At 53.0% G+C, this 27,725-nt stretch overlaps 5 protein-coding genes across 8 annotated transcripts; 2 read left to right on the top strand and 3 right to left on the bottom strand.

Annotated features, from left to right (window-relative positions):
* Positions 1-761: 761 nt before the first annotated feature.
* PANX3 (pannexin 3) lies at positions 762-6,645 on the bottom strand. Of its 3 annotated transcripts, XR_011735649.1 has the most exons (6): positions 5,824-6,645; positions 4,879-5,006; positions 3,874-4,088; positions 3,192-3,805; positions 2,784-2,892; positions 762-872 (listed from the first exon to the last, which is right to left on the bottom strand). XR_011735649.1 is itself a non-coding variant. In XM_071798771.1 (5 exons), the coding sequence occupies exons 1-5, from the start codon at positions 6,002-6,004 to the stop codon at positions 832-834; spliced, it is 1,179 nt and encodes a 392-aa protein (XP_071654872.1). In that variant the 5' UTR covers positions 6,005-6,645; the 3' UTR covers positions 762-831. The 3 variants fall into 3 exon arrangements, 2 of the variants coding, with proteins under 2 accessions (XP_071654872.1, XP_065711860.1); XM_071798771.1 differs by lacking the exon at positions 2,784-2,892; XM_065855788.2 differs by having other exon boundaries at positions 762-2,892.
* Positions 6,646-6,758: 113 nt separating this feature from the next.
* On the bottom strand, positions 6,759-11,113 carry RPUSD4 (RNA pseudouridine synthase D4). The gene is made up of 7 exons (XM_065855723.2): positions 10,118-11,113; positions 9,034-9,199; positions 8,316-8,517; positions 7,623-7,716; positions 7,393-7,543; positions 7,163-7,260; positions 6,759-7,072 (listed from the first exon to the last, which is right to left on the bottom strand). Exons 1-7 carry the CDS (start codon positions 10,265-10,267, stop codon positions 6,887-6,889), a joined length of 1,047 nt encoding a protein of 348 aa, XP_065711795.1. The 5' UTR covers positions 10,268-11,113; the 3' UTR covers positions 6,759-6,886.
* On the top strand, positions 10,751-18,211 carry HYLS1 (HYLS1 centriolar and ciliogenesis associated). The gene is made up of 2 exons (XM_071798772.1): positions 10,751-11,003; positions 17,340-18,211. The coding sequence occupies exon 2, from the start codon at positions 17,361-17,363 to the stop codon at positions 18,021-18,023; it is 663 nt and encodes a 220-aa protein (XP_071654873.1). The 5' UTR covers positions 10,751-11,003; positions 17,340-17,360; the 3' UTR covers positions 18,024-18,211.
* On the bottom strand, positions 11,221-20,596 carry PUS3 (pseudouridine synthase 3). The gene is made up of 5 exons (XM_071798770.1): positions 20,442-20,596; positions 15,507-15,870; positions 14,096-14,625; positions 13,169-13,350; positions 11,221-11,624 (listed from the first exon to the last, which is right to left on the bottom strand). Exons 1-5 carry the CDS (start codon positions 20,594-20,596, stop codon positions 11,308-11,310), a joined length of 1,548 nt encoding a protein of 515 aa, XP_071654871.1. The 3' UTR covers positions 11,221-11,307.
* On the top strand, positions 19,601-27,713 carry DDX25 (DEAD-box helicase 25). 2 transcript variants are annotated; one of them, XM_065855754.2, is made up of 12 exons: positions 19,601-19,714; positions 19,790-19,820; positions 19,895-19,954; positions 20,552-20,687; positions 20,768-20,860; positions 20,940-21,042; positions 21,515-21,629; positions 21,777-21,954; positions 23,014-23,251; positions 23,407-23,569; positions 26,091-26,279; positions 27,489-27,713. In XM_065855754.2, exons 1-12 carry the CDS (start codon positions 19,676-19,678, stop codon positions 27,548-27,550), a joined length of 1,407 nt encoding a protein of 468 aa, XP_065711826.1. In that variant the 5' UTR covers positions 19,601-19,675; the 3' UTR covers positions 27,551-27,713. The 2 variants fall into 2 exon arrangements, with proteins under 2 accessions (XP_065711826.1, XP_065711825.1); XM_065855753.2 differs by having other exon boundaries at positions 19,663-19,820.
* The last annotated feature ends 12 nt before the right edge of the window (positions 27,714-27,725 follow it).

Raw genomic sequence — 27,725 nt, forward strand, 5'->3', positions numbered from 1 at the left:
TGCTTTGGGTCCCTTGGGACCCTCAGAGCCTCATTTTGGAGCCCTTAGGACCCCCCAAGCCCTCATTGTGATGCCCTTTTTTCCCCCCTGAACCCCACTTTCGGGTCCTTTAACTTCCCCCATTGTCACTCTGGGGCCATTGGAACCCCCCTGAGCCTCATTTTGGGGCCATTAGCACCCCCCTGAGCCTCATTTTGGGGCCATTGGCAGCCCCCCAGTTACACTTTGCAGCCATTAGGAGGCCCCCAAACCCCATTTCAGGAACATTTGAACCCCCCTGATGTTGCTTTGGGGCCCTTGTGACACCCAGAGCCCATTTTGGAGCCCTTAGGACCCCCCAAACCCTCTTCTCATACCCCTTCCCCCCCACCCCGAATCCCACTTTGGGGTCCTTTGACCCCCTCCAGTGTCACTTCGGGGCCATTAGGACCCCCAGAGCCCCATTTCAGGGCCCTTTGACTCCCTCCAGTGTCACTTTAATGTCCTTGGCACCCCCCTAGACCCACTTGGGGCGCTTTGCAGCCCCAAACGATGTTTTACATAAACCAGGAGCCGCCTCCCCGGGCTCCCTCCTCCCCTGCTCTTTTTTTAGCCTCGGCTCCACTGTCTTGGGGTTTATTTGATTTTTTTATACATTTTTTATATAACTCCTGGTTCCCGGTGCCTCATCACATGAGACACTGGGACTCCGCAAACCAGTTTAACCATGACACCAATAATTCTCTCTCTGCATCCACAAACCTTCCCCAAAACTCCCACGATGTTATTAGACTCATTTTAATCAAAATTTGTACCAAAATTCCATTATTTCCCTTAAACCTCACTGCTCCCTCAGCTCCGTGCTCCGTTTGCTCCATCAGAACCGGAGGACGCTGTAAATTAAAGCGGAACCTTGAATAACGTGGATTTGCGAGGGAGTTGCTTCACTCCCTTGGGGACTTTGGGGGCTGCTCGGCGCTTATTTTTTGGGGTGAAACTGCTGTGTTTTGGCTCCTCCACGAGCCGGGGAGCCCGGAGGCGACGTGTGAGCGAGCGGGGACGCGGGAAGAGCTGCAGGATCCAGCAAACCCGCGGTGAAAAAGCTTTTTCACGCCTCTAAAATTAGCTGGAGCCGCCGCGGCGTCACGCGCACCCCGTTCCTCCCAGTTCCTCCCAGTTCCTCCCAGCGGCGGCTGCTCCGACACACGTTTTTCTGCAGGATTGTTCGTTTCATCCCCAAATTCCTGCCCGAGGACCCTTGGACCGTGCAGGTGTTAAAATCTGCACTGGGGAGAACTGGGGAGGTTTGGGGAGCCAAGGAGAGACTTGGGGAGCCCAAAGGGGATGAAGTGAGGCTGGGGAGGGACTGGGGAGAACTGGGGAGACCTTGGGAGCCAAGGAGAGACTTGGGGAGCCCAAGGGGGATGAGGTGAGGCTGGGGAGGGACGGGGGAGAACTGGGGGGTACTGGGGAGACTTTGGGAGCCAAGGAGAGACTTGGGGAGCCCTGGGGAGAACCGGAGAGTTTTAGGGAGTCGTGGGGAGCCGAAGGGGGTGAAGTGAGGCTGGGGAGACCTGGGGAGCACTGGGAACAAAAGGGGAGCCCTGGGGAGAACTGGGGAGACTTGGGGAGAACCAGGGAGATTTAGGGAGTCCTGGGGAGCACTGGTGAGACTTGGGGAGCCCAAGGGGGTGAAGTGAGGCTGGCGAGGGACTGGGGAGAACTGGGGAGCCAAGGAGAGACATGGGGAGAAGTGGGGAGCTGAGACAAGGTTGGGGAAGAATTGGGGAGCCCTGGGAGGATGAGGGGAGCACTGGGGAGATCTGGGGATCCCTGGAGAGCCAAGGCAAGTCCTAGGGACCCCCAGAAAGCTGAGGGGAACCCTGGGGAGCTGAGGGGAACTGGGGAGTCCTCCCAAACTGGGGAGATTTGGGGAGCCAAGGAGAGACTTGGGGAGTCCTGGGATGCCCGAGAGGGATGAGGTGAGGCTGGGGAGGGACTGGGAAGAACTGGGGAGCCCTGCGGAGAACTGGGATCAATCGGGGAGCCCTGGGAAGAACTGGGGAGACTTGGGGAGCCAAGGAGAGAGTTGGGGAGAACTGGAGAGCTGAGACGAGGCTGGGGAGGAATTGGGGAGCCTCAGGGAGACCTGGGGAGAACTGGGGAGACTTGGGGATCCCTGGGAGCCAAGGCAAGTCCTAGGGACCCCCAGAAAACTGAGGGAACCCTCGGGAGCTGGGGAGGAACTGGGGTGATGTGGGGAGTCCTGGGAAGGACCAGGGATCCCTAAGGAGCCCTGGAGAGACATGGGGAGAACTGGGGAGTCCCGGGGAGACTTGAGAACTGAGGAGCTGAGACAAGACTGGGGAGTCCTGGGGAACACAGGTGACCCCTGGGGAGCCCCAGGGAGACTTGGGGAGCCCAGGGACAGCCAGGCAAGTCCTCGGGACCCCTGGGGAGCCCAGGGGAGCCCAAAAGGGAGACGAAACAAGTCCTGGGGAGCCCTGGGGAGCTGATATGAGGCTGGAGAGGGATTGGGGAGCCCTGGGGCAATGATGGGAGAACTGGGGAGTCTTGGGGTGATTTGGGGAGCCCTGGGAAGGACTTGGGATCCCTGAGGATCCCTGGGGAGCTGAGACAAGGCTGGGGACGGACTGGGGAGCCCTGGGGAGACTTGTGGAACTGGGGTGAGCCTGGAGTAAGAAGGGGAACCCCCAAACCAGGAAGGGATCGGGGGCTCAGCCCGGCTGTTGCGTTCTGGCCATCAGCCCACCAGGTTGTATCCAAAGCAGAGCTTAACGCACTCGAGCGACGCCGGCAAGAAGGAATCGGATCCAACGGGATCCCAGCAGATCCCTTGGGGTCAGGCGGAGCCCTGAGAGTCCCGGGAGGCTTTTCCCAACGCATCCACTCCTGGGCAAGGAGGAAATTAATTAACTGGGCGATCGCAAACGGGGATCTTGGGCCTGACTAGCCCGGGCACCAGCTGTGCTAGCCCTTGCGGTTGCCATGCCAACCAGGATGCTAAAAACAGCTCAACCTGGGTGGGTTTTTAAAAACCAACAGCCCACGCCTTGGGTTTTTAAAACCGCGGCTGTAAACGAATCCGTCAACCCCCAAACTCTCCCCCAAAAACATTTATGTCTTGGCAAAGGGTGGGTTCATGAAAAATGAGAAAGAAAATATTTTATCTCCCCCCAAAAATATCCTACCGTTGGCACAAGGTTGGTTTTTGGGCTTGGTGACCTCCAGCCCAGCCAGCAGCGTCATGAAGTCCACAACGGTGTCGATGTCACTCTGGTCGGTGGCAGCGGCTTCTTTCAAGGTGCCGACGGCACTGAGGCGGCCGAAGGAGGCGAGATGGGCGACGTTGGCGCGGAGGAAGAGGAGGAGGAGGTTGAGATCGTTGAGGGGGCAGCCGAGCATCTTGCGGCTGAGGATGTCGAAGGCCGGGAGCATCTCATAGACGGCGAGGAGCCCCTTGTCCCAGCGGCAAAGCTGCAGCGCGTTGTACGCGACAATGGGGACCAGCACAATGTAGACACCGCCGAGCGTGACGCTGAGGAGCTGGAAGATTGAGGAGAAAAGCAGCTTGCAGGGGATAAGCGGGGGGATTTGGGGCTCCCCGGTTGTCACCGAGCAGCTGAACTCGTGCTGGAAGGCACCGGTGAGGTGGAGGAAGGCGAGGTAGAGGCAGGTGGCCACCAAAAGGAAGAGCAGGAGGACGTTGCGCAGGATGTAGATGAAAACCAAGGAGTGCGCGCGCTGCTTGCAGGTCAGGTAGCGCTCCAGCAGCGGGAACTCGAAATACCTCTCCCGCCGAGCCCTTGGGGACACAAAGGGGGTTCAGAGGGACGCGGTGGGGACGCGGCGCGGCGGCGGTGTCACCCTCACCTCTCGTATTCCTCCCAGAAGCGCTCGGGCTCGGCGCTGGCCTGCTGGACCTTGCGCATGTGCTGCACCAGGCGCACGGAGCGGTTGTAGGACTTGTCCAGCTCGTCGGCCACGAAGAGCAGGTTGGAGCGCAGCGCCGGGGCGGCGGTGGAGCGCCAGAGCAGCGCCGGGAGGAACATCAGCCCCGCCAGCGCCAGCAGCGAGTACGGGAACACCTGGAAACCAGCCACATTGTGAATTCGAGAGTCACTTATTTGTCGAGGAGTAACTTTTGTTCACAAAACAACCCCTACTAGATGAATAAATTCACATTCTCAGTACTGGTAAATTGCTACAGCTGTGCTGAATTCAATATAATAGCTAATTTAGACTCACTGGGGGTCTAATCCACGGAGTTTAGGATCCAGTGTGAAGTTCCATAGCTTGATGGTCATTAAATATATTTAACTGGGACATTAAGCCATGGCTTAATGACTTTTTTTAAAATTGATTGCCAATATCAATGTCAATGGGAAGAAGAATTATCTTTTGTCTTAGAACTTTAAATTACTATGACAAGCTCATACTTGAGTGGGTTTAGAGACATTAACATAATCAAAACATGCTTTATATTTCATAATAAAGAAGCCTCATGATATAAAGATCTGTGAATTAAAACCGATTTTTCGAAATAATCTAATGTAATCCAATCTAATGTAATCCAAGCAATGCATCAATTCAATCTAACTGTAATAATAGCAGTATGAGGCTTACGTTTTTGAAATTAAGTGCATAGACACATTCTATTAACACTAATGGCAGTTGCAAGGCTAAGGATCAAATTTTCAACTGAGTTAATCCTGATTTTAGTGATCTTAGATTACTAAATGATTTTAAAAGGCCTTCAGTCCCTAAGTTATCAGATACACCCCGCTCAGCCCGAATGACGATCAGCACCACAAGCGGGCGCTGAGGAGCCATCGCCACCGCTGAACGGGGCTCCGGCCACGAACCCGAACCCCACACCTTGAGCGCCCAGAGGGATTTGGTGCCGCCGGGGCCGTGGTGCAGGAGCGAGTCCCAGCACGCGGCGTCCACGTAGCCCGACTGCTGCGCCGTGAAGTTGCTGGGGGAGAAGCAGCTGATCTGCGAGCCTGTGGGGAGAAAATACCCATTTTTAGGCATTTTGTGGCTTCCCGAATGCAAATGCTTTGAGGGGGGATTAGAGATGGGACAGAAAGCAGAGTCAAGCCAAGGTCCTGCTCAGATGTCCTAAAAACACACAGAATTCATGAGCGATGTTTAAATCACATAGAAAAAACGTCCCAAGAAGCTGTTAAATTTGGGATTTCCACCACACAAGTTGATATTTAATACTTAATCTTTACTATGAAATAAATAGAGATAATCACCAAAGTTAATTCGATGAACACCATCTCATATCTCCATGGCAAACCTTCACTCGAACGTCGATACGGAGAATTTAAATACAGATATTTGTACTTGAAATCACACATACACACCATAAAAACACACTGTAATAATCCAAGACAATCAGCGCCCATTGAGAAGAGCAAGAAGTGGGTCAACTAGTAAACACTTTGTTAAATTATTTGGGTGTTCAAGTCACAAATACTTGGAAAAGAGCTGCATCTGAGATTCGCCCTCTTCTTTTTCTCTACCTTTTCCTAGAGCTCCGTGCCGATTTTTATTTCTCTTTTATCACATTCTCACCTACTAAATCACATCATCACACCTGAGGTCTAATAGAAAGCGCTGAACAATTTCACTAACAGGAGCAGTTATTTCTAATATTATTCAGCTGCCGGCGCCTCCCTCCCTCCTCTTGGAAACCACCCGAAAGAGCCGATAATCCATTAAGATCAATAAGTATCCCCGAGGAAATAAAAACTGTTCAAATTCGATTTCCAGGCTGCTGGAAAACACCAAAACCCCCGTGCGCGGACTCACCGGCGGAGAACTCGCGGGCGAACGCCAGCGAGACGAGGAGCAGCGGCAGCCCCACGGTGACGAACTTGAGCAGGCGGTCGCTCGGCAGCTCCAGGCGCAGCCGCTGGGCGCGGGAGCCGCCATTCTCCGGCAGCAGAGCATCCGAGAGCATGTACTCGGCAGCCGCGTGTGACAGCGACATGGTTGGGGCAAGGAAAACGAAGCTCCCGCTTCCCAGCAGCGTCTGAGACGCGAGCGGCTGGAAAAGAGGCTTTTATCTGTTAAATGGCGGCTTAAACGCATGTTGAGTGCACCCGTAATTACAGGGGGAGGCCTTTTTGCCCCAAAATAGAAAAATAAATAGCAAGGCGGGAAGGCGACGTTCCGCCCCGGCCGCGGCTCCTCGTGGTTTTACGTCCCTCTCTCATCAGTGGGTTTATTTCTGGCAGCCTGGGGCTCCCACTGGGTATTTTTGCCCCGGGGAGGAGGGGGAACCCGTTCAAAAAGGTCCTGCCAGGTATCTGGAGGTACAAGGAGCCTTTTTGCAGCGGTCAAAGCGCTGGAGAAATTCCTGCCGCTCAGCGCCGAGGTTTTGGGGACAGGCCAAGGGCCACCAAATGTGATTTTGAGGCAGAACAGCAGCCGCGGTTCAACAGGTTTGTGATTTTTCGCTCAGGCCTGGGGGAAAGGAGCCGCCGAGGGAGCCTGGTAACGGGGTCTGGAAGTAATGACGGCGATACCGAGAGGTAAAGTTCCCCCTGGTGGCGCAGTCGGTGCCCAAAGCAGCGGCGATTGAGTCCCGGGGCTGCTGGGAGCGAGGAACTTCCCATCGCAGCAAAACAACCAACCCACGGCCGCTGCCAAATTGCGCTTTCGATGGATTTTTGCATGGAAACGTCACCAGGATAAGAGGGAGAGATTTAAATAGCGAGCGACAGCACCCGTGGACCAAGAGACACGGAACCTTCCACCTCGGCACCATCCGGGCCTTTTATTGCACGTTCCAAACACAAATTGGGCAAATCTGCTGCCCCGTTTGTCCTGGTGAGCGGCTCTTCTCACCACCAAGAGACCGAAATCCTCGTTATTCGTCAGCAACGTCCAGCTGCAGCTTTGTCAGGGTCTTTTGGAAGAAGGGGGGTGGTTTGCAGAAGAGCTCAACACGCTGGCGCAGGGGCAGTGAGAGCCGCAGGGCGTGCAGGTGCAGCGGGACGTGCCGGGCTTTGCTCTGCGCCAGCTTCAGCCGCTTCAGTGTGATTTCGGGAAGTTTCTGCGACAACAACAAAACAATATCAATTTTACAGCCAGCTGGGGGCTGAAAACTGCGAGGGGGAGCCCCCCGGAGCGGGATTTGCCTCACCTGGGGCGCCAGTTTGCTCCAGTGCGAGTATTTGTGATCCCCCAGGACAGGGCAGCCCAGCCCGTACGCCAAGTGGACGCGGATTTGGTGCTTCACGCCTGAGGAGGGAAAAACGCGATGATGAGTTAAACAGCAAAACGTCACCTCTGCGTGGTTTACTCCCAGGGTTTCAGCCTAAAATTAGGATTTAAGTCGCGTCTAAGGACACATGTCAGCATGGAAAGGCTCACCCGTGATGGGCTGGAGCTCCAGCAGCGAGCAGGCGGAGGAGCTGCCCAGGACGCGGAACCGCGTCACCGCGCTCTCGGCGTGCCGCTTCTTGCGGATTTTCAGCACGTTTCCGTCCTCGGGAGCCAGGCGGTAGTTGGGGGCCAGTGTCATCTGAGGGGGGACGAGAGGGTGAAGCTGTGGGGTGAATAATGGGGGGATGAGAGGGGGAAATAGAGGACTCAGGGCTCACCTTGTAGTGCGGCTGGTGGCTCTGCACCTGCTTCTCCACGATGGGGATCTCCACGATGCCCTCAGTGGGGTCTGGGACGCCCACGCTAATCGCCCTGCGGAGGGAAACGAGGGGTCTGTGGGGGAATGGGGTCAGTGGGGCAGAGCCTCAATCTAGTGGAGTCCTCAGGGTCAGTGCTGGGGCCGGTATTATTCAATATATTCATCAATGATTTGGACGAGGGAATAGAGTGACTGTCAGCAGGTTTGCTGGTGACACCAAGCTGGGAGGAGTGGTGACACTGGAAGCTGTGCTGCCATCAGAGACCTGGACAGGCTGGAGAGCTGGGCAGGGAGAAATGTAATGAAATAGAAGTGTAGAGTTTTGCATCGAAGCCAAAAAAACCCCAAATTGGTTCCCTTGGTGTTTTGAGCCCTGAGGTGATTCTGGTGCTGCCATTTTGAGGCAGCTTGGGGGTCACTCCCTTGTTCTCCTCCCCCAAACAAACTGGAACACAGGAGGTTCCACTGAAAGAGAAGCAGCTTCTTCCCAGTGAGCCCCTTCCAATCCCTGACATTCTGTGTGAGCTGAACCCTCAGCCCCTTTCCCCACCTCCAGCCCACAAAAAGAGTCTTGAGGGACCACAAACAACCCCCCACCGCTCCTACAACCCCACGTTCCCCTCTTCAAACCCATTTCTCCGCCCAAACCTACCAGTAAACCTTCTCCACCTGGCGGGTTTTGAAGAGCAGCCGGATTTGCTCCGCCGCCTCCTCGCTCCGCGCCAGCACCATCAGCCCCGTGGTCTCCTTGTCCAGCCGGTGGCAAAGGTGCAAGGGTTGAGCTTTCATGTTCTCCAGCATCTTGGACAATATTGGCAGCACGTCTGCAACGCTGTTCTTGACCCCGGGACCCCCTGCAGAACACACAGGTCATTAACAGAGCGTTAATTAGCAATAACTTGGTGTATACTGCTGCTCCACTTATCTACAGTCATGCTGAATAAAGCTATAGCTAAATGGAAAGGTAAATGTATTCACGAGGTGTTAATGTCTATATCTTAATATTTGCAGTCTCTTAGAGAAAGCAAAAGTAACTACAAATTACAAATGAAATGAAAAATTTGTTTGTGAATGGTTTATGTCTTGCAGATTATTATGCAAAATTAGTTTGGTAATATTCTGGAAGATCCTGATACAAACCACATATATAAAGAAGGCAGTTGTGCCTTTTATCTCAGTGCTAATAAATCCAAGTTGCTTTTGCTTGAGAACAGAAAGTGAATTTCCAATAGAAAATCCACCTGCCCTAAATTACCTCCAAAACACAACGTGAAGGTGGCGACAAAAGGTGACAAACCCCCCGGGAGGGAAAACCCCAGGGTGGGGATGGAGGAGCCACCTCCACTTCCCCGTGTCTGGTTTCCCCTCACCGTGCACGGGGAGCCCATAGGGCTTGTTGATCACCACGATCTCCTCGTCCTGGTACACGGTCCCTCGCCTGAGCGCTTTGGCCAGCACGTTGGGGTGAACGCGCTGCAGCCGCTCGCTCAGCGCCGCCAGCTCCCGCAGCCGCCGCCGCGCCGGGTCCGGAGGAGTCTGGGAGACAAGGAAACGGTGATACAGGGAATTAACTAATTAAAGAACTATCACTTAAAGAACTAAAGAGCTAACAGAGTCTTAAACCCACATCACAATTGCCGAGCCTTGCTTAGCTTTGTGTGTCTTCTTGTATGAGAAACAGGAGTTTGCTGACAACTTCACAGGCCTTGCAAAGATAAAAACCTTAGGCACATCCTTGGGTGGACAAGATAACAGAAGCTTGGGCACAGGACAGGAGATACATCAGTTCTAACCAACCCAGCAGTCTGAGTCCCAGCCAACTCATCACACTGGCCCAAACGTGACTGCGTACAGGCTCCGGTTCACAATCACTACACAGCCACAACCAGGAAAAGCCAGAGGTGCAGACTATGGAAATGATCTCCTGGAACTCATTGTAATAAGAGCCGCCTTCTCAGGGACAGGTTATGAATACGTATAGGTGCTCCTAAAGCTTTCATGAATATGTAACACTTTACAGCATTTAACCAAGCTCACAGCTACTGGAAATTCGCACATGTCTTAGGTGGAACTGTTCCCCGTGTGCCCAGCGCTGTGTAGACAAAAACACCTCTCTACAGCCTCACAGGCTGTAAAGTCATCTCCGCGCCTCAACGGAGTGAACGGCTCCGGTGCTCTGGGGGCTGTTGAGGCGCCCTAGGAAGCGCCGTCCCCCCGGGGACAACGTCCCCGAACCCCCAGCCCGTCCCACCATCCCACAGATCCCGCAAATTCCACCCCAGATCCTCGTCCAGGAGGAAAAAACCGCGGGTGACAGCGCCCGGTCCCCAAATCCAGCCCGAGACGAGGGACCCGCTCCCGCCACACGTGTGCGCCACGAGCGCGGCGCGGGGCATGCCGGGAGTTGTAGTGCGCCCACTAACTCCCCGCTCGGGGCCCGGGCTCATCGCTCACCTCCCGCTTCTCCTCCTCGCTCTTCCGCGCCCGCAGTCGCTCCGCTAGATCCTCGGCCCGCAGCGGCTCCGCCCGCCCAGTGTGTGCAGCGCGGTGAAGGGCAGCGGTCGGCCGCCAGCACCACCGCAGACTGCCGCTCGCCACCGCCATCTTCCCGCCTCTGCCCCTCTTTCTCCTTCTGACCAATGACGGTGGAGCGGAGGCGGTGCTTCATCCCGCTCGTCCAATCGAAAGGGGTAGAGGTTGAGCGACACTCTGGCCGACCAATGGCTGTGGCGCAAAGGGCGGGCCTCAGGAGAGGTTCCTTCTCCCTGCCCCCTCTCGCCGCCGCCATCTTCCTTCCAGGCTTTCCCTTTCCCAGCCAATGGTGGCAGCGTAGAGGCGGGGCTTCAGCCCACTCAGCCAATCGAAAAAGGCCAAACATCCGAGTGACATCCACCTCAGCCAATGGCGGCGGCCCTCAGGGCGGGCCTCGGGGGGCGTCCCCGCCGCTATCTTCCTTCCCCTCTTCCTCTTTTACAGCCATTAGCGGAGGCGCGGAGGCGGTGCGTCAGCTCGCCCGTCCAATCGAAAGGGACGAACAGCCGAGCGACACGCAGACTGCCCAATGGAGACAGCGAGAACGGGACCCTCGGGAAAATCACCGGTCCCCGCGGCCATCTTTCTTCCTCCTGCCCTTCTTTCCCTTTTCTATCCAATAACGGCGGCGCGGAGGCGGTGCTTCACCCCGCTCGTCCAATAGGAAGGTGGTGTCCAGCCGATTGACACTCACACCGCCCAATGGCGGCGGCGCCAAAGGGAGGGCCGCGTCCCCGGCCGGCTGTTTAAATCCCGGCGACGGTTGGCGGCCGGGAACGGTTGCGGCAGGAGGACGGGACCCTGTCAGGTACCGGGGGAGGGGGCTTGTTAAAAATGTGTAAATCCTGCCAGGTACTGGGGGTTAAAAACATAAATCCCATCAAGTACTGGGGGGGATAAAAACGTGTAAATCCTGTAAGGTACCGGGGTGGGGGTGGGGAGGGTGGGCAGGTGTGTATATAAACCAATATAGCCCAGCACAGCCCCACAGCTGAGGCGATCTGATCCCCTTCCAGCCACACTGCTTCACGTTTTTTGCATTTTATAAAAAACAGCGCTGAAAAAATGCAATTTTTCCAATTAAAATAATAAAACAAAGCCACCTATTCCTGCTACGGCGCCGCATCCCCGTCCACACAAACCCTCTTGGGCGGCTGCTCTGTGGCCCTGTCGGCCCCTGGGTTTTGGTGACCCCTCTTGTTCTCGGGGGGCTGCTCGTCCTTGTCTCCTTGTGTCTCCAACCCGGGGGGCGGTTCGATCCGCCCCCTCCTCACGAAGTGCCGGATTCGCTCCTCCAGCCCCTCGCACTTGGGCCGAGCCAAGAGCGGTTTGTAAACCCGGGATCTGACACCTTCCACGAACCCGCTGAGCTGGGCGCGGAGCAGGGGGTTCGACTCCCCCCAAGGAGCCATTTCACCATCACTCTGCCCTGTAATTAAAAAGAAAAGCATGCTTTAATTAGGCCACTCTCCATCGTCTTTGCTAAGTCATAGGAAACAGGAGAGGTGCCTGAGGACTGGGGGAAAGCAAATGTCAGTGCAGTCTTCAAAAAGGGCAGGAAGGAGGACCCGGGTGACTCCAGACCGGTCAGCATCACCTCCATCCCTGGGAAACTGATGGAACGACTTCTCCTTGGTGCCATCTCAAGGCAGATCAGGGAGAAGAGGGGCATTAGGGGCAGTCAGCATGGCTTCACCAAGGGGAAGTCGTGCTTGACCAACCTCACTGACTTTGATGAGGACATAACAAGATGGATGGATGATGGCAGAGCGGTGGACGTGATCTCCCTTGACTTGAGTGAGGCATTGGACACAGTCTGCACAGCATCCCCACAGCTGAACTGAGGAGTGCGGTCTGGATGAGCGGGCAGTGAGGTGACTGCGAACTGGCTGAAGGGAAGAAGCCAGAGAGTCGTGGTCAATGGGCAGAGTCCAGTTGAGGCCTGGATCCAGTGCAGAGCCTCAGGGGGCAGTGCTGGGGCCGGGATTATTCAATATATTCATCAATGATTTGGACGAGGGAATAGAGTGACTGTCAGCAAGTTTGCTGGTGACACCAAGCTGGGAGGAGTGGTGACACTGGAAGCTGTGCTGCCATCCAGAGACCTGGACAGGCTGGAGAGCTGGGTGGGGAACAATTTAATGAAATAGAACAAGGGCAAGTGTAGAGTCTTGAATCTGGGCAGGAACAACCCCAGGTTCCAGTGTAAGTTGGGGAATGACCTATTAGAGAGCAGTGTAGGGGAAAGGGAGCTGGGGGTCCTGGGGACAGCAGGGTGAGCATGAGCCAGCACTGGGCCCTTGTGGCCAGGAAGCCAATGGGACCTGGGGTGGGTTAGAAGGGGGTGGTCAGTAGGTCAGAGAGGTTCTCCTGCCCCTCTGCTCTGCCCTGGGGAGACCACACCTGGAATATTGTGTCCAGTTGTGGCCCCTCAGCTCCAGAAGGACAGGGAACTGCTGCAGAGAGTCCAGCGCAGCCACCAAGATGCTGAAGGGAGTGGAGCATCTCCCGTGTGAGGAAAGGCTGAGGGAGCTGGGGCTCTGGAGCTGGAGAAGAGGAGACTGAGGGGGGACTCATTCCTGGGGATCAATATGGAAAGGGGCAGTGTCAGGAGGATGGAGCCAGGCTCTTCTGGGTGACAACCAGTGACAGGACAAGGGGCAATGGGTGCAAACTGGAACACAGGAGGTTCCACTGCAAGAGGAGAAGCAACTTGTTGGGGGTGAGGGTGTCAGAGCCTGGCCCAGGCTGCCCAGGGAGGTTGTGGAGTCTCCTTCTCTGCAGACATTCAAACCCGCCTGGGCCCCTTCCTGTGGAACCTCAGCTGGGTGTTCCTGCTCCATGGGGGATTGCACTGGATGAGCTTTCCAGGTCCCTTCTAATCCCTCACATTCTGGGGTTCTGTGATTAATTATCCCACCCACCACCCTCCCCCCATCTATCTGAAGGTTTTAGTGCAAAAATGGCTCTTACGTGCGACGGGAGCTGCGTCCAAGCCACGTAACATGTCACGTAAAATGTGCGTTTTGACGGCGTGGGCGGCCCAGAGCTGCTGGAGGTGGGAGACGGTGAATTCCTGCACATCCCGGTCGTAAATCCAGCGGAGATTCTCGAACTGGCAGTCGTGCAGGACGAGGGGAAACTCCACAGCCATGCTGGGGGGAAAGAGGGTTTGAGGTGTTGGGATAAATAAAGATGAGGGTTGGGTGATGCTGCGTTTGGCAAAACCAGCACTATGGTTTATGCTTTAGCGCTAGCGTTGAAAGAAATGGCATTAATGTGGAATGAATTAGTGGTAATATGGAAAGAAATGGTCCTAATATGGGAGAAATAGGGCTAATATGGACAAAAATGGCATTGGTATTGACAGAAAAGGCACTAATATGGAGAAAAATGGGACTAATATGGACAAAATGGCATTAATATGGACAAGAACAGCACTAATGTGGAAAACAAGAGCGCTAATATTGGCAGAATTAACATTAATATGGACAAAATCAGCATTAATATGGAGTAAATTGGCACTAATGTGGGAGAAATGGTGCCAATATGGACAAAAAATGGCATTAGTATGGACAGAAAAGGCACTAATATGAACAAGAATGGCATTAATATGGAATAAATTAGCATTAATATGTGAAGAAATGGCATTAATATGGACAAAAAATGGCACTAATATGGGAAGAAATGGTGCTAATATGCAAATGATGCCATTAATATGGAAAAAATTAACATTAATATGAATAAAATTAGCATTAATATGGACAAAATATGGGAAAAATAGCACTAGATAGCAAAAAGTAACATTGAAACAGAACAAATGCTGCTAATATGGAACAAACGCCGCTAACACAGAAACGACGGCACGAACGCAACCCCGTTGTTCAGCGCTTTCCACACCTGTACTGTGGTTTGCGGGGGTTTTTCTCCACATCCAGCAGCTCGTCGATGATCTCGGGTCTCTCCATCCCTTGGCCGATAAGGAAGAGCACAGCGACCATGCAGCGCACCTGGTGATAGAGGAATGCCTGTCCCGTCACCTCGAAACACCACAGGCCGAATGGGTTTCCGTTTTCGGCCCCATCCGTGTCCGCCGGCATCACCGCTGCGCCCAGAACCGTCCTCTGGAAGTTGGTGACGCCGTTGGCCACGTCCATCTTGCAGAAGTTGCGGAAGTCGTGCGTCCCCACGTAGCGCTGGGCCGCGCGGTGCATCAGCGCCACGTCCAGCGGCCCGCGCGGGAAGAAGTAGCGGTAGGTCCTCTGGAGGCAGCTGAAGCGGGCGCTGAATTCGGGCCCCACGGGGGCCCAGGCCAGCACCCGAATATCGGGGGGGAGCACCCGGTTTAACATGTGGGGGTAGCGCAGCTCGCCCGCCGTCTCGTCACCGCTCGGTTGCTTCAGGTTGGAGCGGAGATCAAGGGAAATCACCTGCGAAATGAGAAAATGGAATTTATTTTTGAAGGCCGGAGCGATGTGGGAATCGGTCGATTCATCCTCCTCAGTTAGTGGGTTTATTTGTTGTTTTTTGGGGGAGTTACATTGGCTTGGCTGAGGAAGGGATGGTTCTTTTTACAGGAGAAGCTGCGGCTTAAATGGCGTTTGGTTCTTTCAAAAGAGGCATCTGGAAAAAAATATATGGAAAATATGGGCGCTAATATAGAAAATATGGTGTGAATATGAACAGAATTGGTGTTAATGTGGGAAAATGAGGCACTAATAGGGAAAGAAATGGTGGTAATGTGGAAAAAATGGCACTAATATGGACCAAAATGGCAAAGAAATGGTATTAATATGGCAAAAAAATGGTATTAATATGGGAAAAATGGTATTAATATGGGGAAAATGGCATTAATATGGAATAAATTAGTGCTAATATGGAAAGAAATGGTGCTAATATGGGAGAAGTGGCGCTAATATGGACAAAAAAGGCATTAATATGGGAAGAAATGGTGTGAATATGGAAACAATGGCATTAATGTGGGCAATATTGCACTATATGGAAAAAATAGTGTTAATATGGAAAAATAGCATTAATATGGATATATATGGATATATATGTATAGCATTAATATGAGAAAAATATGGAGATATATATAGCGTCAGTATGGGGGAAATAGCATCAGTATGGAAATAATGCTGCTAATACTGTCAAGAATAGGATTAATAGGGAAAATACAGCATTAATATGTAAGAAATAGGATTAATATGGGAAGAAATAGGATTGATATGGGAAAAATAGCATTAATGTGTCCAAACCCCATCACTACTGGGGATTCTGAGGGTGTAAAGCCCCGATCTCCGTGTCTGACCTGTCCAAAGGCGCTGACGCCCTTGTCCGTGCGTCCGCAGCGCTGGTAGCGTGCGCTCTGTCTGTCCGGGACCAGGCGCGTGGTTTGGAGCGCGTGGAACAGCTGCTCCTCCACCGTGTTGTGCGTGTTCTCCTGGCTGGAGAAGCCCTGGTACCCCCAGCCCAGGTAGGCAATTTTGAGCGCCGCGTGGCGCCGGCCGTGGGCACTGAAGTCGAACGGGCGTTTGGGGCCGTTTCGGGGCTTTTTGGTTGGGGTTTGGGGGCCTTGGGGCTTTTCTTGGAGTTTCTGCTGCAGCCGCGTCACCTCCTGCTCCAGCTCCTGCACCCGCTGGCTGAGCCGCTCAACAGCATCGGCCATTGCACTGCTGCACGGGAAACACAGCGTTAGTGCATTGCAAACATAGATCGGATTTGAAAGTTCTATCATCATCATCATCAATTAATGATGTTATATCATCATCAATTAATGATGTTATAACCGGTAATATTACAGAATCACAGCATGGACTGGGTTGGAAAAGCCCACAGAGATCACCAAGTCCAACCCTTGGTCCAACTCCAGTCCATTACCAGATCATGGCACTAAGTGCCATGGCCAATCCCAGTTTAAAACCCTCCAGGGCCGGTGAGTCCAGCACCTCCCTGGGCAGCCATTCCAGTGCTGACCACTCTCTCTGCACAGAATTGCTTTTGAATCTCCAGCCTCAATTTCCCCTGGCAGAGTTGAAGCCCCTGCCCCCTTGTCCTGTTGCTGAGTGCCTGGGAGAAGAGCCCAATCCCCCCTGGCTAGAACTGCCCTTCAGGTCGTTCTAGAGAGTGCTGAGCTCACCTCTAAGCCTCCTCTGCTCCAGACTGAACAAGCCCAGCTCCCTCAGCCTCTCCCCATAGGGCTTGTGTTCAAGTCCCTTCCCCAGTCTCGTTGCTCTTCTCTGGACCCGCTCCAGCACTTCAATCTCTTTCCTGAGCTGAGGGGCCCAGAACTGAACACAACACTCCAGGTGTGGCCTCCCCAGTGCAGAGCACAGGGGCAGGATCACTGCCCTTGTCCTGCTGACCACGCTGGTTTGGGTACAGGACAGGACACCATTGGCCTTCTTGGCCACCTGGGCACACTGCTGGCTCCTGTTGAGCTTCCTGTCCATTAGTCCCCTCAGGTCCCTTTCTGCCTGACTGCTTTCCAATTACACTTAAAACAAAACATCATCATAAATTAATAATGTTATAACTGGTAATATTATTACATTTAAAACAAAACATCATCATTGTCAATTAATAATGTTATAACCAGTAATATTATTTCATTTAAACCAAAATTCTCTTAAATTTCTTATTATTAATAATATAAGTAATATTGATGATGTAATGGATAATATTATTTTTAAATCAAAACTTTACAAATTAAATTAAAATGATTGTTTAAAATTTCCTTGTTAATAAGAAATATTATAATAACATTCACTATTATGTTTTAATGTAAAAAAATAAATTACTATTATTTTAAAATTATTTTAAATTAAAAGTTTTAAAAATATATTTCTGAACCACCACAATAGTTCTTATTTTTGACCCCTCCCAATACTTCTGTATATTTGAACCCACGCAATAACTCTGTTTTGCTCCCCAGCGCTGCCCCCAGGGGGTTCAGCTGGGGCAGCTTCACCTCACATCTTTTATTAATTACTATTAATTTTGTTGCACTTTTCAATCCCTTCTCCCCCGCAGCCGCGTGATCGATCGGCCCCGTCGGCCCCTTCCCCGCCCATCGTTAAACCCAACACCCCACCTTGATTTTTATCCACAATAAATTAACTCCGATTTCCTCTTTTTTGTACAGAATCCACCCAATTTGGGGGAAATGATGGCGAGTCTGGGACCAGAGCGGCACAGCTGGGACGCCGAGGAGTGGGGACGTCCCTGCGCCACCGCCTCCCCCATTTTGGGGCATTTTCCCCCGTTTCCCACCGAGCGCACGGGGAGGAAGATGAAGAGGAAGGTTCTTCGGCACGGCCCCGACGGCTCCACGCAGGTTTGGGACGAATCGCACGACGAGTTTTGGAAAATCTTAGGAAATGAATCCAGCATTTCCGAGGGGGAAATGGAGATGAGCTCGGAGGAGTCGCCACCTCCGTGGCACTTTGGGGACAGTCCCTGTGTCACCCCCAGGGATTCCAGCACCCGTGCATCCCCCGTTTCACAGTGGGGACCCCCCAAATCCTTCATCCCCCCGCGCTTCGACTCGCCGGCTCCTCGCCGAGGCAAAACCGACCCCGTTGCCAAATATTTGGAATATAAACGCGAGTGGGAGAAATTCCCCATCCCGGGGGAGGATCCGCGCAACGGGCTGCGCTGGGGGGTCCGCGAGAGGATGATCTGGCACCCCCCGCCCCCCGAAAAACCGCGGCGGCCCCGCGGCCCCAACGCCTACGCCGTCCCCACCGAAAAGAAACGCGCGGCTCTGCGCTGGGAGGTGCGGTGGGACCTGGCGCAAGGGCTCGTCCCCCGAAAATCCACCTCCTGACCCCCCAAAAACGGCGATTAATTAACGGAGACTTTTCCAGAATGTTCTTATTTTGTAAGAATATTTGCTATGATTCGTTATGATTATAACGAGCGTGGTGATTTTGGGGGGGGGTCATTGCCCATAACCTGTCACGCGGGGGTTTTATTTCTAAGCAAAGTCTTTTGTTAATAAAGTGTGTGGCTGGATTTGTTATCGTTTTGGGGGTTAATTAAAGGTCCAATTAGTTGGAACCCCAAAAACCCCATGGGGGGGAGTCTCTGTCTCCTGTGGGCCCCCTCAAACCCTATGGGGGGGTCTTTTATCTCCCCAAAACCTTATGGGAGGGTCTCTGCCCCTCCCCCATGGATCCTCTAAAACCTATGGGGGGGGGGGGGGGAGGTGTGTCTCTGCCCACTCAGGAACCCCCAAAACACTCTAGGGGTGGCCCCTGTCCCCCAAAATCTTATGGGGGACATCTCTGTCCCCTATGGGGCCCCCAATTCCTATGGGGGCAGCCCCTGTTCCCCAGAGCCCCATGGGGGGTCTCTGTCCCCACAGAGACCCCCCAAAACACTATGGGGGAGTCTCTGTCTGCCCACCCCGCCCCCCAGGAAACCCCAAATCCCTATGGGGGTGAGCCCTGTCCCCCAAAACTGTATGGGGGGGGGTTCTGTTCCCTCAGAGACTCCCCCAAAACCCTCTGGGTGTTCTCTGCTCTGTCAGGGACTCTCCAACACTTATTGGGGGGTCTCTGTCCCCACAGGCCTCCCCTAAAACCCTATGGGGGGGTCTCTACCCTGCCAGTGACCACCAGAACCTTATGAGGGTGGCCCCTGTCCCCCCAAACCCTATGGGGAGGGGGGGTCTCTGCCTCCTCAGGGACCCCCAACACTTACAGGGGGGGCTCTGACCCCATGGACAACCTGAATCTCTATGGGGGGTCTTTTCCCCCAAGGGACCCCCCAAAACCTTATACGGGGGTGTCTGCCCCCCGAGGGGTCCCCTAAAACCCTATGAGGGGGGGTCCCCCACATCCCTATGGGGGTGGCCCCTGTTTCTCAAAACTGTAGGGGTGGGTTCTCTGCCCCCCCCAAATTCCTATGGGCGGTTTTCTGTCCCCACAGCCCCTCCCTAAAACTCTATGGGGGGGGTCTCTACCCCCCTCAGAGATCCCTAAAATCCTATGGGTTCACTCCAGGGAGCAATCCCAAACCCTATTGGGGCGTCTCTGCCCCCTCATGGACACCCTAAACTCCTATGCGGGGGGGTCTCTGCCCCCTCAGGGACCCCCAAAACGTTATGGGGGTGGCCCCTGTCCCTCAAACCCTATTGGGAGGTCTATGGGGTCCTCAGGGACCACTCAACATTTACTGTCGGGTTTCTGTCCCCACAGGGCCCCCCTAAACCCCTATGGGGGGTTTCTTCCCCCTCAGGGACCCCCAAATCCCTATGGGGTGTCCCGTGTCCCCCCAGCCGTACCTGCCGCGCCGCAGCCGCTCCCGCCGCCCCGGAAGTCCCCGCCCCTTCCGGTGCCTCTACCGGTCCTCCCGCCCGTTAGGGGGCGTCACCGCTCCCACCCAACCAGCCAATCCCGTGCCCGCTCCGCCGCGCCGCGGTCCGCCCGCCCGCCAGGCGGCGCCACCCGCGTGAACTCTGGGGAAGCGGCCGCTATGGCGGAGGCCGGGGACAGCGGCGGCTGGGCCGAGCGGGTGGGCATCGGGACCCCCCACATTACCCCGGGGCTCCCCTCTCCTTCCCCGGTAACGGCCGCTTCTCCCCCGCAGCTCCGTCGGGACCCATTCGTGCACCGCCGGGGTAAGGGGAGGCCCCGCGCCCCGGGCCGGCCTGCGCCTCACGGGCCGCTCTGTGACCCGCTCTGTGACCCGCAGGAGGATCCGCAGGAGACCGCGGTGACCAGAGGGACGAGGAGGAGGAGGAGGAGGAGAGAGGTGGGGCCGGGGGCGCTTTTCGGGGGTCCTGGGAGCGTCCTGGGTGGATCTAGAGGTGTATTGGGGGGCCCTGGGGGTTTCTGAGGGTCCCGAGGGTGCTCTGGGGTGCCTTGAGGGGTCTTGGGGGACTCTTGGGAGGATCCTGGGAGGTGTCCTGTGGGTTTCTGAGGGTTTTGGGGGGTCCTGGGGGGGTCTTGAGGAGAGTCTTGGGGGGATCTTGAGGGGACCCTGAGGGTTTCTGGGGGATCCTGGGAGGGATCCTGAGGGGTCTTGGAGGGTTTCTGCAGGGGGTTTCTGAGGGTCCTGGGTGGGTTCTGAAGTGTCTTGGGGGGTCCCGGGGGGATCCTGAAGACTCCTGGAAGGGTTTTGGGGGAATCCTGGGGGGTGTCCTGGGGGTTTTGGGGGGGCCAGGGGGGATCCCGGGGGGTATCTGGGGGCACAGGGGGGCTCCACACCCACTAATTAGCATCACTCACTAATTACGTACAGCTTTCCGCAGCTTCCCCAAGAGCGAGGACGTCTGGATACCCCAGTATTTGCAGGAAAGGGGCAAAACTCACGAAGTCCCTTCTTTAACAGTTTTTCTTCTTTTTTTAGTGGATTCGGCGGAAACGTCGCTGCTGAACAAGCTGATCCGCACATCGCTGGTGGAGTCGAGTCACCATGTGGAGATCCTGCAGCAGGACCCCAAATCCCCCCTGTTTTCCGTCAAAACCTTCGAGGAGCTGCCCCTGTAAGCCTTAAAAAAGCCCCAAACCCACCGTTTTGCCTCAGAACACCACGTTTTGACGCTCTTCTTTTTAATTTTTACAGGAAAAAGGAGCTTTTGCAGGGCATTTACATGATGGGCTTCAACCGCCCGTCAAAGATCCAGGAGACGGCGCTGCCCATCATGCTGGCGTATCCGTGAGTGCCGGTCGCGTGGGTTCGCCCCTGAAATCGGGGCTTTCGTCCCCAAAACGCTTCCGCTTTCTTTGCTTTTCAGGCCCCAAAATTTGATTGCGCAGAGCCAGTCAGGGACAGGGAAAACAGCAGCTTTTGTCTTGGCGATGCTGAGCAGGGTTAATGCCACCGAGAAATCCCCGCAGGTAACGTAGGAAAGGGAGAGTTGACGCAGGAAAACGGGGGTTTCTTACCCAAAAATCCTCCAGACACCCTGCTGGGTTTTGGCCCCGTCTCTGGTTTTAAACCCGCCGAAGAAACAGGTAGGACAAAAACCGCGGCACTGGCTTAAGGGACGCGCTTTGAGTTTCTGCGTGAAGCCAAGCTTTAGCTCTCCTAAACTTCAGTTTTGCGGCGGCTTAAACCCCCTCGTCACCTTGTGATTTAAATCCCTCGTCTCAATTTAAAGGCTGGTTTTAAATAACTTAAACCCAGTTTTAAAGAAATAGAGTGACGGCAGCTTTTTTCTGCTTAAATCCCGCATGCGACGCCGCAGCTCCCCCCACATTTTTTAATGATTTTCCTGCGCTTTTCTCACTGTCCCTTCAATAGATTTCATCATCTCGCACCCCGGCAACACTCTGATTTTCACCTCACGGTTCCTTTTCTCTCCCCAAGTGCCTCTGTTTGGCTCCCACCTACGAGCTGGCGCTGCAGATCGGGCGGGTGATCGAGACCATCGGGCGGTTCTGCGCCGACGTGCGGGTGACCTACGCCGTGCGGGGAAACCGCGGTGAGTCCTTTCGGTTCCCTTTTCGCTCTTTTTCGGGTAAGTTTCCACCCCCCAGGAACATAACCCCGCTCACGGTTTTAATTTAAACCCTCGATGGGTGGAAATTGGGTTGGAAAAGGCGTAAGATGCGGTTTTGTGGCATGGCAGTGGTGCCAGGCACCACGCCGGCCGAGCAGATCGTCATCGGGACGCCGGGGACGATGCTCGACTGGTGCTTCAAGAAGAAGTTGGTGGACGTGAAGAAGATCAAGCTGTTCGTGCTGGACGAGGCCGACATCATGATCGACACGCAGGGGCTCTCCTACCAGAGCATCCGCATCCAGAGGTGAAGATTTGTTCCGTTTGTTGGGGTTTTAATCGCTTTTGAAGGGAGTTTTGGGGCTGGGGACGCAGCTTTTCGCAAAACGGCAACCACAAGATTCAAAGAGACACTTTGTTCTCCTTCGAGACGTTGGGTCGGGTTCAATTTCCACCAAAAGTGATGCAAAATCCGCTTAAATTAAATTATCAGGGGCTCTTCTACCAGAGCATCCACATCCAGAGGTTTTCTTTTTCCACTTTTTTAGCGCTTTTTGAGGGAATTTTGGGACCAGGGACGTGGCTTTTTGCAAAACAGCGGCCGCAAGATGCAGAAAGCTGCTTTGTTTTCCTTTGAGCCATTGCGTTGGGTTCTTCTTCCGTCAAAAGTGACGCAAAATCCGCTTAAATCAAGTTATTAGGGGTTCTCCTACCAGAGCATCCGCATCCAAAGGTGAAGATTTGTTCCCTTTTTTAAAGCTTTTATCCCTTTTTGAGGGAATTTTGAAACCGGGGATGCAGCTTTTCACAAAGCGGTGGCAGCAAGACGTGGGGAGAAGCTTCTGTTTCCTTCAAGCCGTTGGGTTTGGTTCTTTTCCTATCGAAAGCGACACAAAATTGACTCAAATTACATTATTGGGGCCTCTTCTACCAGAGCATCCACATCTGGAGGTTTTCTTTTTCCATTAATTGCTTTTTAAGGACATTTTGGGGCCAGGGATACGGCTTTTCACAAAACAGCGGCTGCAAGATGCAGAAAGACGCTTCGTTTTCCTTTGAGCCGTTGGGTTGGGTTCAATTTCCGTCAAAAGTGATGCAAAATCCACTTAAATTAAATTATTAGGGGTTCTCCTACCAGAGCATCTGCATCCAGAGGTTCCTTTTTCCCATTTATTGCTTTCTAACGGAAATTTTGGGGCCGGGGACGCGGCTTTTTGCAAAACGGTGTCTGCGAGACGCAGGAAGGTGCTTGGTCTTCCTTCGTGCCGTTGGGTTGGGTTCTTCTCCATCAAAAGCACCACAAGATCAGCTTAAATGAAATTACTTTCGCTTTCAAATGGGTCCAAATTGCCTTGTTCCGGCGCAGGGCGCTACCCAAGGGCTGCCAGATGCTGCTCTTCTCGGCCACGTTCAAGGAGAGCGTCCGCGCCTTCGCCGTGCAGATCGTGGCCAACCCCATCGTCATCAAGCTGCGCGAGGAGGAGCTGACGCTCAGCAACATCCGCCAGTATTTCTTCGTGTGCCGCGGGCGCGAGGAGAAGTACCGGGCGCTCTGCAACATCTACGGCAGCGTCACCATCGGCCAGGCCATGATTTTTTGCCCGGTATAGCGGTAAAATCGGGGACTTTTTATCTTTTGCGATGAGCAAAACTGGGGGTTTTTGTGGCGTTTTTGATGTATTTCGCGGCGCAGCCGGCTCTGGGATGGGAAAGTTGGGTTGGGAGCGATGAGATGATGGCGGGGTTGTGTTTTTGGCAGACGCGGCGCAGCGCGGACTGGCTGGCGCTGGAGATGAGCCAGGACGGGCACCGCGTTGCCGTCCTGACGGGCGAGCTGACCGTGGCCCAACGCGCTGACGTCATCCAGCGCTTCCGCGACGGCAAGGAGAAGGTGCTCATCGCCACCAACGTCTGCGCCAGAGGTAGCAACGCCAACCCCGACACGTTTGGTGCAAAACTCGACACGTCTTTGGCCAAACTCAACGCGTTTGGCACAAAACCGGACCCATCTTTGGCCAAACTCAATGTGTCTTTGGCCAAACTCAATGCGTCTTTGGTCAAACTCAATGCGTCTTCTGCTGAACCCAACACGTTTAAACCCAACGACACATTTATCGCAAAACCCAACGCGTTTTTGGCCAAACTCAAGATATGTTGTGCTGAACCCAACATGTTTTCCACAAAACCCAACACATTTAAACCCAACTACGCTGTTTTGGCCAAACCAAACACATTTATCGCAAAACTCAATGCGTTTTTCTACAAAACCCAAAATGTTTTTAGCCAAACCCAACACTTGTATCTCAAAACCCAACATGTTTTTGGCCAAACCCAACGTGTTTTTGGCCAAACCCAACGTGTCTTGTGCTGAACCCAACACGTTTATCACGAAACCCAACGTGTTTAAACACAACGATGTGTTTTCAGCCAAACCCAATGTGTTTATTGCAAAACCCAACACGTTTTCCACAAAACCCAAGACGTTTAAACCCAATGACACGTTTTTGGCCAAACCCAACATGTTTTCCACAAAACCTGACGCGTTTTTGGCCAAACCCAACACGTTTATCCCAAAACCCAAAGTGTTTTTGGCCAAACCCAATGCATTTTCCATGAAACCAAACATGTTTTCCACCAAACACAACGCAATTTTGGTCAAACCCAACGCTGTATTTTTGGCCAAATCCAACGACGCATCTTCCCCAAAACCCAGCGACGTGTTTAGCCAAGCCTGATGTTTTTTTTGCAAAACCCAACGCATTTATCCACAAAACCCAATGCATTTTTGGCCAAACCCAACACGTTTTCCACGTTTAAACTCAACAATGCATTTTTGGCCAAACCCAGTGCATTTATCACAAAACCCGACGTGTTTTTCGGCCAAACCCAATGCGTTTTTCCACAAAACCCAACACATTTTCTGCCAGACTCAACACATTTTTGGCCAAATGCAATATGTTTGTCACCAAACCCAACACGTTTTCCGCCAAACTCAACACGGCTTGTGCTGAACCCAACATGTCTTCCACAAAACCCAACATGTTTAAACCCAACTATGCGTTCTTGGCCAAACCCAACATGTTTATTGCAAAACCCGATGTGTTTTTCCACAAAACCCAACGCATTTTTGGCCAAACTCAACGTGTCTTGTGCTGAATCCAACGTGTTTATCACAAAACCTACCAATGTGTTTTTGGCCAAACCCAACACGTTTCTCACAAAACCCAACGTGTTTAAACCCAACGATGTGTTTTCAGCCAAACCCAACGCATTTAGCACAAAACCGACGCGTTTTCAGCCAAACTCAACATGGTTTTGGCCAAACTCAATGTATATTGTGCTGAACCCAACACGTTTTCCACAAAACCCAACACGTTTAAACCCAACAACGCATTTTTGGCCAAACCCAATGCATTTTTGGCCAAACCCAACACATTTTTGGCCAAACCAAAGACGTTTATCCCAAAACCTGACACGTTTTTGGCCAAACCCAATGCATTTTCCATGAAACCAAACGTGTTTTTCACCAAACACAACGCAATTTTGGTCAAACCCAACACGTTTTTCCACAAAACCCAACACATTTAAACCCGACAATGCATTTTTGGCCAAACCCAATGCATTTTTCCACAAAACCCAACACATTTTCAGCCAGACTCAACACGTTTTTGGCCAAATGCAATGTGTTTTTCGCAAAACCTGACACGTTTTCTGCCAAACCCAACATGGCTTGTGCTGAACCCAACATGTCTTCCACAAAACCCAACGTGTGTAAACCCAACTATGCGTTTTTAGCCAAACCCAACACATTTATCGCAAAACCCGACGTGTTTTACTGCAAAACCCAATGCATTTTTGGCCAAACTCAACGTGTCTTGTACTGAATCCAACGCGCTTATCACAAAACCCAACAATGTGCTTTTTGGCCAAACCCAACCCGTTTATTGCAAAACCTGATGTGTTTTCAGCCAAACTGAACACGTTTTTGTCCAAACCCAACGTGTCTTGTGCTGAACCCAACATGTTTATCACAAAACCCAACACGTTTAAACCCAATGACACGTTTGCCCCAAAACCCAACGCGTTTAAACCCAACAACGCGTTTTTCCACAAAACCCAACGTGTTTTTGGCCAAACTCAACACATTTTCAGCCAAACCCAACATGTCTTATGCTGAACCCAACACTTTTTCCACAAAACCCAACAATGTGTTTTTGGCCAAACCCAACAGCGTCTTGTGCCGAACCCAACACATTTTCCACAAAACCCAACATGTTTAAACCCAACAACGTGTTTATTGCAAAACCCAACGCGGTTTTTGGCCAAACCCAACACGTTTTTCCACATTTACCAAAAAACCCAACACATTTTGGGCCAAACCCAACGTGTTTTCCACCAAACGGATCCTCCCCAACCCCTTTTTCTCGCTGTTTTCCTCCCCAGGGATCGACGTGCAGCAGGTGACCGTGGTTGTGAACTTCAGCCTCCCCACGGATCAGAAGAACCAGCCGGATTTCGAGACCTATCTGCACCGCATCGGGCGCACAGGCCGGTTCGGGAAACGCGGCATCGCCTTCAGCATGGTGGAGAGCGACGACGTGGGGCTGGTGCTGCTCATCGAGAAGCATTTCCGTGAGTTTCCACCCAAATCCGACATGTTTTCTGCCTTCCAGCCCATTTTTCAGGTTATTTTTTAGCCCCGACAGCTGAATTTTCTCTGAAACAACCCACAATGTCGCAAGGCGATTGGGGTCTTTTTCTGCATTTTCCCTGTCGCTCGGTGGCTGAAATTGCGCAGGTTTTTCCCTGAGATCAAATTCTGGATTTTCACGCTATTTTCACAAAATTTTGCCCACACCAGCAGCTTTTTGAATTATTAGGGTGCAGAAAACCACATTGCATCCTCAGCTTCACCCACGGAGCTGCCGAACTCACAGAATCCCAGAGTGTCAGGGATTGAAGGGACCTGGAAAGCTCATCCAGTGCAATCCCCCATGGAGCAGGAACACCCAGCTGAGGTTCCACAGGAAGGGGTCCAGGCGGGTTTGAATGTCTGCAGAGAAGGAGACTCCACAGCCTCCCTGGGCAGCCTGGGCCAGGCTCTGCCACCCTCACCCCCAACAAGTTGCTTCTCCTCTTGCAGTGGAACCTCCTGTGTTCCAGTTTGCACCCATTGCCCCTTGTCCTGTCACTGGTTGTCACCCAGAAGAGCCTGGCTCCATCCTCCTGACACTGCCCCTTTCCATATTGATCCCCAGGAATGAGTCCCCCCTCAGTCTCCTCTTCTCCAGCTCCAGAACCCCAGCTCCCTCAGCCTTTCCTCACACGGGAGATGCTCCACTCCCTTCAGCATCTTGGTGGCTGCGCTGGACTCTCTGCAGCAGTTCCCTGTCCTTCTGGAGCTGAGGGGCCACAACTGGACACAATATTCCAGGTGTGGTCTCCCCAGGGCAGAGCAGAGGGGCAGGAGAACCTCTCTGACCTACTGACCACCCCCTTCTAACCCAGCCCAGGTCCCATTGGCTTCCTGGCCACAAGGGCCCAGTGCTGGCTCATGGTCACCCTGCTGTCCCCAGGACCCCCAGCTCCCTTTCCCCTACACTGCTCTCTAATAGCTCATTCCCCAACTTACACTGGAACCTGGGGTTGTTCCTGCCCAGGTACAAGACTCTACTCCTTGAAAATTAAATTTCTTTTAATTTTATTGTCCTTTAAATTAAAACACAGGATGAAAATCCGAGTGATGAACCCCCAAAAAACCTGAATTTTGCTTTTAATGCCCGTTTGCTTTGGTTTTCGCCCCGTTTGTGCCAAAAAAATGTCAATTTTTGTCTTTTTTAGAGACCAAGATCAAGCAGCTGGACCCAGAGAACATGGACGAGCTGGAGAAGCTCGAAAATTGAGTTTGCAATGGGGATTTGCTGCTTAGAAATCCCAATTTTGGTTCAAAACAGAAAAAGAAAACCTCCCGTTTTTGTGCTTTGACCTTCCGGAAGGTGTTTGGGTTTGTTGTGATGCGGGGGTGAAACCCTCAGATGTAATTAAATCATTTATAATTATCAGTGATTATCGTCTTTG

The sequence above is a fragment of the Patagioenas fasciata genome, chromosome 24 (assembly GCF_037038585.1).
Source record: "Patagioenas fasciata isolate bPatFas1 chromosome 24, bPatFas1.hap1, whole genome shotgun sequence".
Taxonomy (NCBI): domain Eukaryota; kingdom Metazoa; phylum Chordata; class Aves; order Columbiformes; family Columbidae; genus Patagioenas; species Patagioenas fasciata.